At 47.0% G+C, this 17840-nt stretch overlaps 1 protein-coding gene across 4 annotated transcripts in view; it reads right to left on the reverse strand.

The window, feature by feature from the left end:
* COLQ (collagen like tail subunit of asymmetric acetylcholinesterase) overlaps positions 1-17840 on the reverse strand; it is a 56900-nt gene that overhangs the window by 11595 nt on the left and 27465 nt on the right. For all 4 annotated transcript variants that reach the window (XM_045088934.1, XM_045088933.1, XM_045088931.1 and 1 more), the window contains exons 4-12: positions 14733-14777; positions 14373-14399; positions 12473-12535; positions 11008-11070; positions 10489-10515; positions 9822-9866; positions 9590-9625; positions 6584-6664; positions 1651-1756 (exon numbers count right to left, since the gene is read on the reverse strand). In XM_045088934.1, coding sequence (XP_044944869.1) covers positions 1651-1756; positions 6584-6664; positions 9590-9625; positions 9822-9866; positions 10489-10515; positions 11008-11070; positions 12473-12535; positions 14373-14399; positions 14733-14777 — 493 coding nt within the window. The remainder of the gene's footprint in view (positions 1-1650; positions 1757-6583; positions 6665-9589; positions 9626-9821; positions 9867-10488; positions 10516-11007; positions 11071-12472; positions 12536-14372; positions 14400-14732; positions 14778-17840) is intronic.

The raw sequence follows: 17840 nt of genomic DNA on the forward strand, positions 1-17840 counted from the left end.
TATTATTCGTTACGTTTTGGGGGAGTTACAAGTTATACATGGATTTTCAACTGACTGGGATCAGTGCCCCTAAACTCCACGTTATTCAAGGGTCAACTGTAGTTGGAAGGACCCTCATAAGCATCATCCAGTCAATTCACAGAAACAGATTACGTGGCATGGACACATGGGCCGGGGGCATCTCCACCTGTTTCCCCTAAGGGAATAGAAACAGGTGTGCTAAGACACTTTATTGTTATACCAATTGATGTTTGTTTTTCCACTACTTTTTCCTCTCCTGATTTCAGAGAGGTAGCAAGACTTTGTGTGTTCATGCCCTTGGTGAAAACAGATATGATGTGAAGATTGTGCCTTTCTGCCCTCTGTTCTCAGAAGAGAAAAGCTCCTAAATGGGGTAGCAGTATAGGAGGAGTGTGACAAGCGAGGGGGCTGGAGGGTGGAAGGGGGGAGATCACCCCAGACATGGAGTGACAGGGACCCCAGACATGGAGTGATGGGGACCCCCTGCGTCCTGGAGAAGAGGTAAGTTCTCAGAAGGAATGGCTGTGGGACCAGTCTTGGAAATGTTCTGACAGCCAAGCATGGCATGAAGATGGCTGCCACCAGGCCCCCTTGGACCACATGCCCTTGGAGAGCAGGCATTTCAGAGGTGAACAGGGCAGATTAAAGGCTGGAGGGAAAATCTCTGCGCTTTTGTCTGCCATATTCCCCAGACTCCTTGCCCAACTCTTTTTTTGGCAGCTGAAGGAGTGTAGAGAACCCCAATAATGCCTGAGATTGCATTTTCCCGGCAACCCAGCAGGTTAGAATCTCAGAGCCAGCTTTAAATTGGTTTAAAGGACCTAACAAGTTACGACATTTCTTGACCATCCCATGACAGGGCTGTGAATATATTCCTATAAACACAGGAAGGAAAAGTGAAATGTAGAATTTTAAAATGACTTTGTTTTCTTAAGAAAAAAAAAAGGTAATAAAAATTGCTTGGATTCCTTTTATACAACAGAGGACAAAGGACCCTATGGAGTGAACAGTTTTCTCAGGCCCAGTGATGCTGTGTTTATACAGACAATGTGCCATGAATGGTCGTATGTGGAGCTGATGAAGGCACAAACTAAATAAAGGGTTTAGCTCATCAAATTAAACAAGGCAAACAAGGTAGCAGTGCTTCTATGCCCTCCTCAATGGTAGACTTTGAATTCTTTTTATGATTTCTTTGTGTGTTTAGAATAAACTAACAAGTACTCTTTGATAAAACTACATAAGATAGAAGCTCTGCCACACCACCTTTACTTCTAGGTTTAAGAGAACTGCTTGGAGTTGTGAAAGGTTTTTCTAGAAAAAGAAATTAGTTGATGAAATACGTGCCAGTTATTTTTCACATGAAGTATAAATGACATCACCAGTGTAAACATGGTTCCCTCTGCTTTCTCCTCTATTAGTTCTCTACAACAGAATCAGGATGGTATTTACCTCTCTTGTGTTGAAGTAGAAAGAGTCAAACTGGAGAAATTTTGAATATATTAAAGTGCCTCTAGTAGTTTCTAATTCAAAACACTAGACAGACCTCTGCAGGCATCTCCTTGTGCCCTCTCTGGGGAGGCTGGCCAGGAGGGCGACACTGTAGATCACATGAAGCAGAGTAGCTCTTACCTGCGGATGGGGGGCCCGGGGGGCCTGGGGGACCTGGACGGCCAGGTTGACCAGAAGGCCCAGGCTTGCCTGGTGGGCCCATTACTCCACTATCTCCCTTCTGCCCCTGACAGAGAGAAAGGCAGAGCCTGTTATGATAACATGACATGGCAAACTTCCTTCCCCATTTATGCCTAAATCAGGGACCACCTTGCACTTTGGAGCAGGAGCCCAGGGCAGGATGCTCCTAAGGCCTTGACCATCAAGCTCCTAAAAAGCTCAGGGCAGGGGCACTTGACTGACTCAGTCAGTAGAGTATAGGACTCTTGATCTCAGGGTCATGAGTTCAAAGCCCTATGTACGTTGGCTGTGGAGCCTATTAAAAAAAAAAAAAAAAGAGCTCAGGGCAAGTGACATTTGAGATTGTGATGGTTACAAGTTTACAGACATTACTTCTTGCTATCTCCGGGAAACACATGGCACATGCCTACTGAAAGGAACCAATCCAACCCTCTCCCCTCACCAGACAGAGGAGGAAACAGAGGCTCAGGAAAGAGCAGAGATTCACACAAGACACCTAGCACTGAGGCAACAGACTTGTTGCCTAGGACTCAGGCCTCTGCTTCCTCATCAAGACCCTTTCTATTTTACCACAAGAGCCGTTTCCATCAAATGAGTGGCTCCCACTTGTTCTCAGGATAAAGACCCAGATCCTTATTTCAGCCTACAAAGTGCTGCATGGCTGGCCTTTCCAGTCTTCTGGTGTTTTTGGTCTTCAAGAGCACAACTTGCCTTTTACTTTGCTCCTCCCTACCCAAACTCCCTTTCCACACCTCTGCCTGGTTAACTCCCTCCCCGCCATTAGCTCTCAGGTAGAGTGTCACTGCAGCACAGCCTTCTGGACCTTGCTAGGCTCTGCCAGACCAAGTGAGTTCTCTTTGTCACAGGTTCTCAGAACTTGGCCCCCTTCCTCCCTGGCCTTTACCCAAATCAGAAACACACCTGTGGTCCTTTCATCGATGTCTCTGTCTGAGACATAGGCTCCCTGTTGGCCAGAATTTGTCTTGTTCCCCAGACTAAATGGAGGAAGAGGAAGATGCCGACAACACAGAGGGGAAGTAGTTCTGCTGAGCTGGAAGTCAGGAGACCTGGGTTTTCATGTTGCCCATGAGACCCTGGGTCATGCAAGTCATTGTTTTGTGGCTCAGTTTTCTCATCTATAAAATGGGGCCATTACATTAAACACACATATTTGTTGTGAGAGTAATAAAGCTCCTAGAGGTGAAAAAGTAGTTTGTGCAGAAGCAAGGGCTGGGGGGCAGGGAGTGTCAAGCTATGATTGATAGCAACTGGCTTGGTTTCATCTTTTTCACGTGGTTGGAAAAGATCTGATTTCTAAAAGAGAGCCATACCTGGAGCTGTAGCATCCACACAGGATGTCTACCTTGTTGCCTGTTCTGAAAGGCTCAAGAGCAAAGCTTTCCTCCTTAGGGCTGCTCTGAGGAATGACCCCAGAAACCAAGGTCTGTAGGTTCTCCCCCAGACAATTTGCTAATTGTCTGCTCTTGCGCTGGGCCCAAACAGGACAGTGATTAAAGCACGACATCTTTGACCTGGATCCCCTTTCGACACTTGTGCCTGGGCAGGCCTGCCCATGTAATGAAACATAATCTTCCCCAAGTCTGGGAAGCAGGGGGGCAGGGCACTCCTTTCCAATCACAGCAGTGATGCATGACCTGCCGCTTTGTCAACGTGGCTCTGCGGTCTCTCCTGGCAATGTCCAAGGGGTTCTGAAATTCTTATTTATTTATGTAAGTATGCATTTATTTATTTTTAGGAGTTCTAAAATTTTTAATACGGGACCTGTGACATCAGAGTTTATTTCCAATTCCATCCTGATGGAGGGAGCTCGTGGTAACTAAGATGGGTCCCAGAATAGCAAAGGAGGTCACATCATCTTAATATAGCCACAGTTAAGGCTTGTTTTTCTAAAAACTGCATCAGCTGACTAGAGTACAGGAAGTGCCTCAGCTCGAAGGAGCTGGAAGCACTCCTTGATTCTGACACCAAACAATGATGGAATATTCTGTGTATCAGAATAAGCCATGTCCCTATCAGCGGGACTCACCGAGCAGTGCTTTCCAGGAAAGGCATTCTTTTTTATTCCTTTCCTATCACAAAGCTTGGTGATGCCTCTCAAGGAAATTGTTCTTATGAATATTATTATAAATCTTCAGTGAAGATTTATAATAAGAGTGGAGAGCCATTTTCCCAAGCCAGTTGAAGGCAAGTACTGAAGCATGAAGGTGAGGAGAGATATGTGGGGAAAAGCAGTTCTCAGCGCTCCAAGTTCAAATACTGCCTTTGAAGCTTGCTTGTCTGAGGGGGTCACTCTACTGCCCTGACCTCAGTTTCCTCATGGATAGACCAAGGGAAGTGGATTAGATGGTCTCTAAAATCCTTCTGGATCTGAAATTACAATCTCCTGAAGTCCCTGCTGGATCTCTGATTCCAGGAGTTGGATAGACTTATGATAACCTCCAGAAACTCTTAGTACCACTGGCCCAGCAACATCCCATGTAAAAGACTCTGTGGTAGGAAACTAATTCATGATTTAAAAAAATAAAGGATCATGGCAGTCTACCAAGGTTAACAGTTAAAGTCTCTGCTGACTAGACAGCAGAGAGGGTTCGGAGCATGCTCAGCTTGTTTATAACATCCTGTAGGAAGGAGGAACCAATTTCTCTCAGCTCCTACCCATGGTCCTGGGGTAGTTTTAAGATTGTTCCAATTGAAATATTTCAGGAAATAACCTTCTTGGCTCAAGCCCTCACCAGGAAAAGACAAACACTGTCCAAGAAAAGCACCAAAAGGATAGACACCAGCAGGCTTCTTGAAACCCAAGCTGTGAAATCAGCAGTAGGGAAGAAAAAGATTTTTCCTTTTTTTCTCCTTTTCCTGAGCCAAGATTTTAGGGAACTGTGGCATCACTGTGAAGTTATGGACAAACCATCCATTTAAAACTTTGAAAAACTGTACTGGACTACTGCAACTCCAGAAGTTACAGTGGACTTTGTATTATCCAGGTTGGAGCCTGTGTAATTCCCAAGTTCACTTGGAAAAGACCAGAATTGGTTTCATACTGTTACCATTGTTTTGGACCCTGGCCACATATTAGAATCACGTGGAGGGGGCGCCTGGGTGGCTCAGTCGGTTAAGTGTCTGCCTTCAGCTCAGGTCATGATTCGAGAGTCCTGGGATCAAGCCCCATGTTAGGCTCCCTGCTCAGTGGGGAGTCTGCTTCTCCTTCTGCCTCTGCCCCTCCTCCAGTGCACACTCTCTCTCTCTCTCTCAAATAAATAAAATCTTCAAAAAAACCCAAACAAACCCAAAAAGAATCATGTGGAGAGCTTTAAAAAATAGCCAGCCATGCTGAAGCCCCATGCCAGGTCAAATATATCAAATGCTCTGGGAAGCAGGGCCTAGGCACTGGGGATGATGAGAGGCAAACTTGGAACTACAACCGTTGCACCCAAGGCAGAAAACCTGTATCTAATCTGTCCCCAGCTTATTATTCTAGATGCTTCTAGATGAGAACCACCGATCTAGCCTAAGGAAAGAATGAAAACATAAGAATGGAGAAAGGTTTGCACCCCAAAGATGTTCATCTCTCAGCATTATATATAATTTGGTCAGGCCTCTCTTGTCCAAGCAATCTACTGCTTACTCATTTACAAAATGGGATGCAGACATTTTAAAAAGATGTTTAAAAATGCTTCATGAGGGGTGCCTGGGTGGTTCAGTTGGTTGAGTGTCTGACTCTTGGTTTTGGCTTGGGTCTTGGTCTCATGATTATGGGATTGAGCCCTGTATCAGGCTCTGTGCTCAGCGGGGAGTCTGCTTGGGATTCTCTTCCTCTCTCGCCCCCTTTGCCTCTCTCCCTGCTCGTGCATGTGTGCTCTCTCTATCAAATAAAAAAAATAAATCATTAAAAAAACTCTTAATGGATATGTAGAGTAATGAGCAAATGTGTGTATGCTGTGACTTTAAGTTACAGTTTTAGGATACAACAGTTATGTATTGGATATAAAAGACACAAACAACTAGAACGTTCACAAAGAAATAACACTGGAAGGAAGTACACGCAAATGGTTATGTCTGAGTGTTAGGCCTTTAGATGACTTCCCTCCTATTTTCTGAATTTTTCAAGTTTTCTGTGTTGATCATATATGACATTTATAATGGGAAAAGAAGTAAAAAGTTTACAAATTGAACCCCAAAAGTAAAGGAACGCCTGTCCATTAGAGAAAAGATGAGAAGTTTCTCTGAGGCACTGAGTACAGCTCTAAAGCCAGCTAAGGCAAATGTACCTTCATCTTCCCTCTTCTTATCCCATGACATGGTTTGACACCGACGCCTGCTGACCAGGGGGAGTTCAGAATGAACAACTCCCCTAAGCCCTTAGTAGCACCCATAAAAAGAGTGGGGTCACTTACAAATTGGGGGTCTGATTCGGGAAAAGCCACTGTATTGCTGAGACCCAGAAAACCCTTCAATCAGCAAGGAGATATTTGGGCTGTTCTCCAAAACTCCATTTGTGTCTGGGACATTGAGGCAAAAAGCAAGTTTTCTGGATGAACAACCAGATCTGGCTTCTACTCCCAGTTGCTTTGGTTAAGACAGACCCATTCTTATGAACCAAGGATCCACTCTTGCTTCTGGCCTTGGACACAGTTTGAATGGGGTGTTCGCTTCCAACTGCTTCAACCCTCGGTTAGCCTAGAGAAACAGGAGTTGCTGGAATTGGTGTTCTTTCTGCCCACCAGTCTCGAGGACACTGGGCACTATGACTATGGAATATCTATGATGGGCTCCACCTGTCTGTCTCTCTATACCACCCACTACTGTCAGGAGGGTCTGACTTCAGGGGCGTGGTAAGCACTAGGAGCCTTACCGGCTTTCCTCGTTTTCCTGGTCTTCCCCTGGGTCCTCTGGGTCCTGTAATCCCAGGCTCACCCTTTGGACCCATTTCACCCTGGAAAGAAGAAAGAGAAGCAAGAGAGGAATTAGGCATGGGGGCAGGCGCATCTCTGCAGGTCCATCTAATCATTGGTCATGAGGGCAGTGCACTCGCTCATTCTCGACCTCTTCCAACTGGCCAAGGTGGGAGATTGGGAAAGTGATGAGGTCATGTGAAAGGTAGATAGGTTTTTCAAGGAAGTGGAAGGAAAGGAGGAGGTTACCCTGGGTGGGTTATTTATTATCTGCAAGAGACAAGCTCCTGGGGAGCACACATTTTGGTGTGCCAAGTCACCATCCTAAACGGCCAAAGTAGGACATTCCTGCATGTCAGCCACATGTGTGCCTGTGACATGGCACACTGCCAGGCAAAAATGCTTTTTCTTTTAGTGGAAATTGTGTGTTGTATTTTGTTTCGTTTATTGCACGAATTCCAATCAATGAGTTTTTGAATGACTGGACACAGTTTTGACAAATGTCATCTTTGGAAATTTTCTGCTCAGGTAATGACCTTTATTTAGGGTTATAAATTTCCCTACTCTTCTGTAGAAACCGGTTTGGTTCCAGCTCACTTTCATTTGAGTTAGATGAAAACTGTGGGGAAAAATGTTCCAGACATATATTCACATGCTCAGTGTAATGATTGTAAAAGGCAGGAAAAGCAATGTCAACAGTCCTCTTAATTGAAAAGCCCTACTCTGAGCTATCAGAACCAAAAGCACCAATTGTAGAATTTCATAGTTTCAGGCCAACTTTTGTCAAACCCATTTCTCCATCACAGTTTCTCTCCTTCCCTGTGTTCTTCTAGGATTCCAGGGCCACCCGCTGTTTCTTTGGGTCAGGGACACCACAGAGCATCATTCCTGCCTCCAGTTATCCCTCTAGAGCCCAGAATGTACCACCAGCAGTGTAGAAGAGCAACTATGAGAGTTTCTGTTAGTCAGCAGCTAGTGTCCATGAAAAGCTACCCCAAGCACTCAGAGAGAACAATAAGCATCCAGAAGGCTCTCCACATGGAAGTCAGAGGAAGTAGAAGACAGTGCACACTAATACAGAGTAAGGTTGAAGCATAAACTCTGAAATTATGTCACTTGGCCAATGTAACAAATTGTTCCTACCCAAGCCACTAACATCTTGCCACACCAAGAACTGTTCTTAAACCTGTGGTTTCTTTCCAGCCTGTCATGTCCTCCATCATCTAGGCAGTGAGAGAGTGAGAGAATCCAAGATAACATGGATTCTATGTTGTACAATTTTCCTCAGCTGTTTAGAGGGGGCCATGGGGTATTTTGTCTGGCTTGGAGAAAACAGCCACATAAACGGTATAAGTGGTTTTGTTTTCATTTTTTGTTTTTTTTAAAGATTTTATTTATTTATTTGACAGACAGAGGTCACAAGTATGCAGAGAGGCAGGCAGAGAGAGAGGGAGAAGAGAGGAAGCAGGCTCCTCGCTGAGCAGAGAGCCCGAAGAGGGGCTTGATCCCGGGACCCTGAGATCATGACCTGAGCTGAAGACAGAGGTTTTAACCCCCTGAGCCACCCAGGCGCTCCTCATTTTTTGTTTCTTTATAAAGATTGGCAGAAGGAAGTGTGGCCCCTCTCTTCATCAACTGTAAGCAGCCAGTAAGTTCTTGATCTAATTTCTAAGACCTAATTATCGTTATCATATCATCTTTGTCTTAAAACAGCCTGCTATGAAAGGGAAAGAGAACTCTAGATGGCAAATCTAGTAAACGGTACAGAGGCCAAAGATGTTGTCATCCTTAATTCCACAGTAATTTATTATTCTTTGATGTTCACTCTTGCACTGAATGAAAACCTAACCTAAATATTTTTTAATCAAATTATTTTTTCCCTTTTAATGTTTCCTTTAACTCACTTATGCAATTATTTATTTTTAACCCAATATTCCAGCTAGGGAATAACAAGAACAGAGTTTTTGACAGCTTACAACAGTGATAAATAGTAATAAGAGATGACTGAAATTATTAAATATGCTCTCCTGGCTGGAGGTCAGATAAAAATTGTTTATTTGAGTTTGGAAAAGAAAACTTTAAGGTACACTTGGAGAAACCACTAGGATTCTAAGAAAGCATGCATTTGCATGTTTGAAGAATACTATGCTCTGGGGCTTAGGAAAAATGACACCCACCCAGGTCAATGGCTTTCAGCGTGAGGAACCACCATTACAACGTTAGATAGAGGAGTTTTCAGTGGCCAGTTAGGTATGCTCTCACGCTCTCTCTTTATCCTGACACCTCCTCGCACCAACCCCCCATTCTTCCCCAGGCCCTAACTCTACATAGAAGAAATCTGCCAGTCCATTGCCACTTTCATAATTTTTGTCATATCGGGATACCACTCTATTGTTAGTTGCTAGATATTTTTTCTTTAAGTCAACTGAATGAACTCCATTTTTAGCAAGCCTTGTTCCCCGCAAGATATCCATGAAATTCCACTAAATACTTAACTGTTTAAATAAAAAGATTAACCATCAAATGAAAAAAGCTAAAATAACTGTGCATTGCCCTCAAAGAAGGTCTGAGTTGACTGCCACCCGCAATGGTCATAGGCCAAAGATGCTCGTGCCTCCTGCTGGGACCCTTGACTGTAGCGGCTCAGATCTGATCCCTCTGCCATGATGCCTTCTGCTTCTGAACATTACCATGGCCCTCTGACAGTCAGGAAGGCATAGAAAACCCTCTCTACCCGGATGGTGGGTCTTCTCCCTCCCACTGTACTGGAGGGTGGTCTCAGACCATACTGGCACTCTCTCTCATTGATGTGCACGGCAACTTGCTCCGCTTCCAAACCAGAACCTTCCATGGCAAAACCCACTTTCTCTCTGGACAGAGAGGCAGAGCTCTTTGTGTAGTGTGTAGGAAGTCTGATTTGTTTATTTATTTTTTACCACGGCCCATTTTTACTTGTAAGTACTTACTTTCTGCCCCAGCATTCCAGGAAATCCTGGGAAACCCTGTGAAGAGAGCAACACACAGAGTGACTCTCTCTGAGAGAGGGCTCGAGAGAGCTGTGGAAGAGTGTGGTTGGCCATTTTCAAGATAAGAGCCCAGTCAGTCAGTCACTCAGTCAGCTAGCCAGCCAGTAAGCTGGACAGCCCACAAGGGGCTACGACTTCTTTGTAGTTTATCATTCCGTGCAAAGGCCATTACCTTTTCTCCTTTGGGGCCCAAGTCACCTCTTTCACCTCTGGATCCCTAGGAGGAAACCACAGAGAGCCAGAGTTAATACGTGGGAGGGAAAATTGGAGCATTTCACAGTGAAAGCTCCCTAAGCCAACACCCTCATTTTACAGGCTAAGAAGTAGGCTCAGAGTTTAGGTGACTTGCCCAAGGAAGGAACGTTTTGTGATCTTCCTTTTATTTATACCACAAAGACCTTTTGCTTTAATAAAAGACAACTCACAGAAAATTCGTGTCCCAGATCCTCTCTCATCTTGTAGGAAATTGGTCCCCAGGTTCTGGCTGGGTTTTTTAATTTGGTTTGGTTTGGTTTGGTTTGGTTTTTGGCAGATGAGAAGTTGTGTGATGGAAGCTTAAAGACACATGTCAGCCATCATCCTCCAGAATCCCTCAAGCAAGCAATGTTCCCTCTCCACCAGGAACAACCTTCAACGGCTCTTCTGCCCTACTTCCACTGGAGCTCTTCCCTTGCCCACACGCCCTGCCTCAGGAGACCCCTCCCTGCTGTGGGAATATCTAGGAAAGTCACTATAGTCAGTAACTTAAGAGAAACCTGGGCCTGTCCTCTGCTCATCATTGGCCCTAGAGCCAATAGCCCAGGCCAGGTTCTGGGAAGCCATCAGAGACAAACACTAACCTTTTCCCCTCTGGATCCAGGGTAGCCCTAAAAGAAAGCAAAAGGTGCATTTAGGATCCACTCTATAGGACCTTTCGGTTTGATGCAAGAGTAGAAGGAATCCCTGAATGTGATGGTGAGGTGTGTCCCCACCTCGTGCTGCAAGTTTTTAGTGGGGGTTCTAACAGTAAACACAAAGATGTCCCTGAGGGTTATGTTTCTCCCAGGCCTAAAAAGAACATTGTTTTTCTTACTCACAAAAGCCTGAACAAGGCTTCCACCTGCTTTGTTGTTTCAGGAGCTTGACTATCCCTGCCCAGGAGAACAGTAGGAAAGACATCTCTATGCCTCGTGTCCCAGGGATGCTGTCCCCGAAAGGGCTGGTAAAGGCAAGCAATCTGGCGCTGGGCTTTCCAATATCTCTGATGTTTCCCACACCTGGGACGGCAGCCCTACCCAGTCCTCATCTTTGTGGAGAGCAGCTATTCCAGAACCTTAGAGAGAAGACCTGGGAATGTCCACCTGGACTAACACACTGACCTTGGAGCCCATTGGTCCTCTTGACCCTGGCAAGCCCATCATACCCAGGTCACCTTTTTCACCCTGTGAAGAAGAAGGGGAAAAGGACCTACAGTGACTTTTACTGGAGAATCATGGGCAGGATTAGGATGGAACAAGAGCCCTCAGGGCTGGCTGGTGAATCTGAGGACCCCACATCCTCCCCTGTTCACTCCCAAGGGTTCAAGGCTGAGCTTCATCCTGGTATTTGAGATTAAACATAAAATGAAATTGCCCCAGGGAGAGCAGATCTCCAAACTAAATGCTAAAATGCTATAAATGCTCCCTCTGTTCTGAGTGGCTTGTGAGAGGGTGGGGAGAGAGCTTGGGGGCACTGGGGCCTCATAGGACCAAGTGTCAGCACCCCCGAAAACTTCACTGTCTTTGTTCTTTGTAGACAGACGGCCTTTCAGGCATTTCCATGTACTTTCACTCTAGGTTTGCAGCCAAATAGAGAGAACATCAGCCTCTGAGCTTGCATTACTGAGGCAGGGACTAAGACTCATGAGTAGGCTCTGAACCGTCTGTGCTAAAAATTCCGTACCAGGGCTAAAAAGTAGAAATATAAGATACTTAAACTTAATTTAGAATTTTTTTAGAAGTCACATTAAAACAGGTGAAGTGAACTTCAATAACATTTTGTTTGATCTGGTTATCATTTCAAGCATATAATCACTATAAAATTAACAAGGTATTTTACATTCTGTTTTTCATAATAAATATTTGAAATCTGTTGTGTATTTTACATTTAAATCACATCTCAGTTCAGGCATTATTTTTTCATCCAAAATACTTGATCTTTATTAAGATTTCCTTGGGACTTTTCCTAAGAGGGCCGGGAACACAGTTTTCTACTCCCATAATAAATATAGCTGGTAAGTGAATCAGAGCCTATAGATATTCACCTGCCCATCCCTGATTTCTACAGGTCAAGTCTGCACCCAACAGTCTGTGACCAAAGTGAGAAGAATATAAACAAAGGCACGAATGTGGATGTGTCAGCTTCCCATAATCTGTCTGAAGAATGGGATTTCATTGGCATTAGGCAATCCCTGTCTAAATGTAGGACTCTAGTTTTTTTTCAGCAGGTCAGTGCCCATCCTTTAACCCCCAGTCTCCTGCCAACAGCTTTCCAGACACAAGCCCCTCTTGTGAACATCTCAGGGAAACCAAAGACCTGCATGCTAACTCTGAGGACAAAAGAGAACCAGGGCCCCTCTGAGAGAGTGGAGCAGCCCCTCATTTCCGCCCCCAACAGGCACAGAGCTATTGGATAGACCAAGATCTTGCAGTCCAAGTATTTGGGAACCTCTGAGCAGTGCTCATCTTCTATTCTCCTTCCTCCAAAGGAAATGAGTTTCACTATGTGCCAAAGGCCAAGAAGGCTGATATTTTCCTTCCCTCGTGTTCTGATACCACATGAGCCCCAAGACTGTACCAAACTTACCCTGGGTCCTTCAGGGCCGACTGGCCCAGGCATGCCAGGAACACCCGGGGAGCCGGGTCTACCCTTCAAAAGTGAACAACAAAAGTCAGGACGACTGGGTTTGTTTCCCTCCTTCCAGGAAATGAGATTTGTTTGGTGGGCTCAAAGGGAACTGTGGGGTCCCTAAACATGGCCTCTGGGTTCCTCATCCCCACCCTCCAAAGACTGATAGCCTCAGAAGTTGTGTCACATAGATGTAAGTTCAAGTTCTCGGTATCACATTATGTCAACACAGAAGATCTTATTCTATCCAAGAAATGGAAGGTGGCGGTGGTGGGTGGGGGGGGGGGGAACGAAGGTGGTAGAGAAGGGATTCTAAACTTCTTGGCTTTTTGATCTTTATCACTCCACCCACCCAAACGCTCCTTGCATTGCAATAGGTTCTTTCCAAGGATCCAGTGTAGAATGGGATAGGATTTTGTTTGGGGTGCACTGGCAGATGCTGTTGGTACTCCCCCAAAAGCTTTTCCCCTTGCTCACTGTGTCCATTCCCCCAGGACTCTCTGCCTTGCTGCCACAAGTCATGCCTGCAACCTGCAACTGCGGAATTTGCCCATGGGCAATTTGGGATCCCCAGCAATTTATGAACCTGTTCTCCCTGCAGCCAAAAGCCCAACTCCCTTATCTCAAGGCAGGACTAGCTCTGTGGTGCAGTTCACACTCCAGAGCTGCCCTAGGAATGAGGCTGAAGGTGGACTTCTTGTGACACCGTGCCCAGGCTGGGCTTCTTCCCCTGCACCACTCAACTGCCCTTCCCCTCAGGATCCACCCGAGAGAGCGCCCATAAGTCATTCACTTGCACACGTGACCTCCACCTCTGCTTCTAGGGAAACCAGCCTCAGCCAGAAGCTATGGAAGAGCTAGCCTTACAAGAGAAAGAGGGAGCAGGGACTTGGGGTCCATCTCAACCTCTGCACTCACTGGCTAATTTCACAGCTAGCCTAGCCAGACACGTGGAAGGCTCAACCCCTAAACCAGAGATCACAAATGCTGGCATGTGTACTGATTTCTCCTCTTGACGTCCATGTTCATGGCAGATGTCGCTGATCTATCAGGGTCCTCATTAGTTCTAAGTATGGAGACCATTCCAGAATCCTTTGCAGCCCAGCACTTCAGATATCCCCTATGCCTACCCTGGAGCTATGAGTTGAGCCCTGGGGGAATGAAATTTTGCTTTGCAAAGGTCTGTTTGAGGCTTTTGTTGATAGTGAAACCATTGGAGTAAAACATTCAACCAGAAAAATAGTAATTTGTGATTAGAATTATAAGCATCTTTTCTGGCCAAAGTCTTGCTCCTCCTGCTATCTCCGAGACCCACAGGTTCAGTGCCAGCATCCACTGACCACAGGGAATGGCTGCTGGTTTACTCTTTCCTGACATGAATGAGAATCTTGATGACATGTGTTTGCTTCACTCAGAGTACCTGCGACCTTAAGTGACTCCCATTTATTTCAGCTGGGCCGAAAGGCGAAAGACATTTGTTTCTGTTTTGCACTTTGTTCCAGTGTAACTAAATAGACAGTGAGAGTCATTTTGTACCACTGCTTGGGGTGGAGGGTTTCTCTAATGGATGGCAGGATGAAATGGTCTGAGGTTGGGGGAAATTTGGCCAGACTTGGCAGCCCCTGGGAGAAGTCCAAATGTCTGGTAGTAGCAGGCTCAAGCTCCTAGTAAAAGAACAGGCCGAAAGAGCCCACTGCCATCCTCAGAACAGCAGTGTGATCATTGTCCGCCTGGGAACTGGGGCCCAAGGAAGTGCATTGCTGGTCCCCCCACCAACCCCTAGGTATGCATACAACACCCCCCCACCCCACAAAGCATAGTTGCCCATATAATGCTGACAGAACAGCATGGACCATACCTTCCTTCCTGGTAGGCCAAGCTCCCCCTGTGGATGGAGAAGACAGGTAAGCAGAGGCTGCTTTGGAAGAGAAGTTCTGGAAGCACAGAGCTTAGTAGGGCTGATGGCTGGGCATGACCATGTGGCTTGGTTGCTTGGCCGCTCACAGCACCCCTGCCATGTCAGTGTGCCAAGCTGAAACACACCAGTGGGATCTCACACCTGTAGCAGCAGCCCCATCATTATGGAGCCCCTCCTCATGCACTAAGGCAGAATTAGCACATGCTTTGAAATCTCAACCAGAAAATTCTCAGTGGCATCCCCAGGATACAGGCTGGAATTACCAAGGAGAGGTGGACTGAAGAAAATGGTGGCTCATACCTTTTCTCCCTTTGGTCCTATCTTGCCAGGAAGTCCCGGTGGACCCTATATCATCAAGACAAGAAATGAAAGAAAGAAATAAGGACAGTGGGTGAGGGAGGCAGGGCTGGGAGGGAGGCCCTTAGTGCACTGGAATCCTCCAGCAGTTTGGTTTCCTGGGCAGACTCAAGGGCTCCAAGGACCCCATGAAGGACCCTCTTGTGTCCTCCAACCCAGTCTCCCTGTCATCTTCTAGCTTTCTCTGAGCTACGTTTCCAGTGGTGCCATGGTTACAACTAAAGAAATGCTGTTTGCTGAAAGCACGAGGCTTCACCACCTCTCTTATCTTTTTAGCTGCTTTGACCAACTTTCCCTGGGGCCCTGATAAAGGCTACATTCTGCTTTGCACACAGGAGCAGCCAACTTAGAGATTCCTGTGCTGGCTCTCTGGGCACCAGGTGCAGCGAAAGCCTTCCTTGAGATGTTAAGAACGTGGGCGATGGTGCATTTTTGTCCCACTGCCCAGCCACAGGAGTGCGGCTGATTCCAGCTCAGGGGTTCTAGCACCCACTACACTAAGCTTGGCACACTTCCAGCCAGAATGCAGCTCCTTTGTGCTCACACGGTCTATGAAATGCTCAGCTCGCTAACTGCTTTCCAAATTCCCTAGTAGAGCAGAGAGGACATCCATCAACTCCCAGCCAGTCACTACTTCATCCCCAAGATCTACAGGTGGACATGCCTAGCGCAAAGCCTGTTTGAAATCTGATTCCTATGAGACTTGTGCAAATACCAAACAGCCCCTTCAGCAGCTCCCACACCTATCACATGAGACTCCCTGAGGATCTTTTGAAAATCCCAAAGGCCAGGGCACACCCCAGATCAATTCCATCACAATTGCAAGGAGAGGGGCACAGACATCAGGGATTTTTGAGGTTCCCAGGGGATTCGAATGAATAGAGAAGTTTGGGAACCACCGTCTTGATTTATTCTCCTGTCTGGGGGAAAGGAGGGAAATAGGGAGAGCTATTTCCTTTCCTTTCTTACTCTTCCCCTTCTCTCCCTCCCCTCCCCCATCTCACCACTTCTTTCAACCTTTCCCTCCTCCCTCCTTCTCTCTCTCCCCACTCCTCCTGGTCTGGGCATCCTTGTGTGGAAAGATGGCTTCCTGGGAGGGTGATCTCACCACCCTCCCTCCCCAGCCCCCCAACCCAGGGACCCACTGAGGACTGCACCGGCCCCCCCATCTGGCCCTAGGTGCTGCACCCCTTTACTTCAGAGATGTGTGGGCTAGCCTGGGTGGCTAGTGCAGGGTATACAAATCCTCAAGGATCAAAGCCTGGTGGGGGGCACCAGTGTTTCCAGAAAGTGTGGCTCAGCGGGGCAGAGGTTCCCTGCTCCTCCAAAGCCCGGGAGCCCAGGGTGACAGAGGGCCCCAGGACCATGCCCTTGCCAGGCAGGATGAGTGAATACTCTTCCATTCCCTCATTTCTTATTATCAGGCCATTGTGCTCTAGCTCAGAGCTTCTCAAGCTGTGATGTGCAGAAAATTCAATAGGGGGTCTTGTTAAAATGCAGATTCTGATAGTAGGGGTGTGTGCATGAAGGGGGTGTGTGTGTGTGAAGCTCTCAAATGATGCCAATGCATCTGGTCCACAGATCTCACTTTACTTGGGAACAGCATTTTATGCTGTGTTCTAAGGCAACAGAGGGGGCTACAAATCCAGCCCCCGCCGCCCCAGCTGGGCAGCACATTCTCCGCAGGACCCAAAGGGATTGCGCGGGTCCAGATGTGCAAGCAGGGCTGGAGAGCTCCTGGTGTGAAGTGAGCAAAGAATCTCCCTTTCGTTCCCATCCCCTGTGGTCCTCACTCACTGAGACAGGTGGAGTTTGCCAGAGGAAGAAGATGGAGACCCACGGCAGAGATGCCTCTCAGGGGGCCCATCCTGCCTTTCTGCAAACTTCCCAGCCCCTCTGTGGCAGCCTCTGGCCAATACTGGGTCCAAAGTCCTGTTTATGTTGCATTTGACAAATGTTTATGGTAAGCTTACGACAACCTGTGCCCTGGTGTGAGTTGGGCACAACGTGTGAACAAGACAGGTGATGTCCTTGCTCTCAAGACCAGGGATGGGCCAACTGTCTCTGTTAAGAGGCAGATAGCAAATTTCATAGACTCTGCCTCAGATACGGTATCTCTGTCACAACCACTTACCTCTGCCCTGGCGGCACAAAGGCACCCCGAGACGGTACAACTTTGATTACAAAAACAGACGGCTACCAGACCTGTAGGCCACAGTTGGTCAGTCCTTGCCAGAGAGCTTGTATTTTACAAAGGGAAAACCAAAGAGGCCAAGGACAATAACAAAACCAATAAGAACACTATATCAAGATGAGAAAATGATGCAGAGAATTGCAACAAGCCATCGGGACGGACAGGGATGGGGAAGTCTACTCCAGACTGGGTGGTTGAGGAAGTCTCTAAGGTAAAAATAAGGAAGAACATTCCACACAGCCAGGGCCACAAGCACAAAGACGCTAAGGCTGGAACGAGCTCGACATGCATCAGGACCCAGGAGATGCACGTCAGTTGGGCAATGTTGGTGGTCTGAGCTGATGCAGGAGATACAGGCAGGGTCGTCCGGGGGGCGGGAGGCTCTGGGACCCAGGGTGAGGAGTTTGGTGCTTAGTGTTCCATGATGGGAAGCCACAGGAAGGAAGGAAGGGGTGATGCAGGAAGGGGTGACAGAATTCAGAAGGCACCTGGGCAACTGACTGCTGCTTGGACCCTCTTTCCGATCCCATGGCAGGCTGTAAGCCCCAGCCAGGGGGTGTTCCTTCTTGATGGACGCCTGCTCCCAGGTAGGTCAGAAGAGCCAGGGTCTGTGAGACAGGGTCTCTGGAGGGTACTCCTGTTTGCCTAGAAAATCCTTTCTAACATTGTGCCTGTTCCTCACACTTCCTTTAGCTTCAGTGGGGAGCGGTGGGCTGCCTGGCTGTCAAATCTGGGCGCCAAATGAAGCTCAGGGTAATGATTTCCCCATCACCTCCACTTTCCCACACCAAACGCAGGCACTTCTCAGGCTACTGGCAAGGGTCAATGGTCACAGAAGGGATAACCAAGTGTTTGAT

Source organism: Mustela putorius, unplaced genomic scaffold (assembly GCF_011764305.1).
Source record: "Mustela putorius furo isolate JIRA1106 unplaced genomic scaffold, ASM1176430v1.1 tig00003834_pilon_pilon_pilon, whole genome shotgun sequence".
In the NCBI taxonomy this organism is placed as follows: domain Eukaryota; kingdom Metazoa; phylum Chordata; class Mammalia; order Carnivora; family Mustelidae; genus Mustela; species Mustela putorius.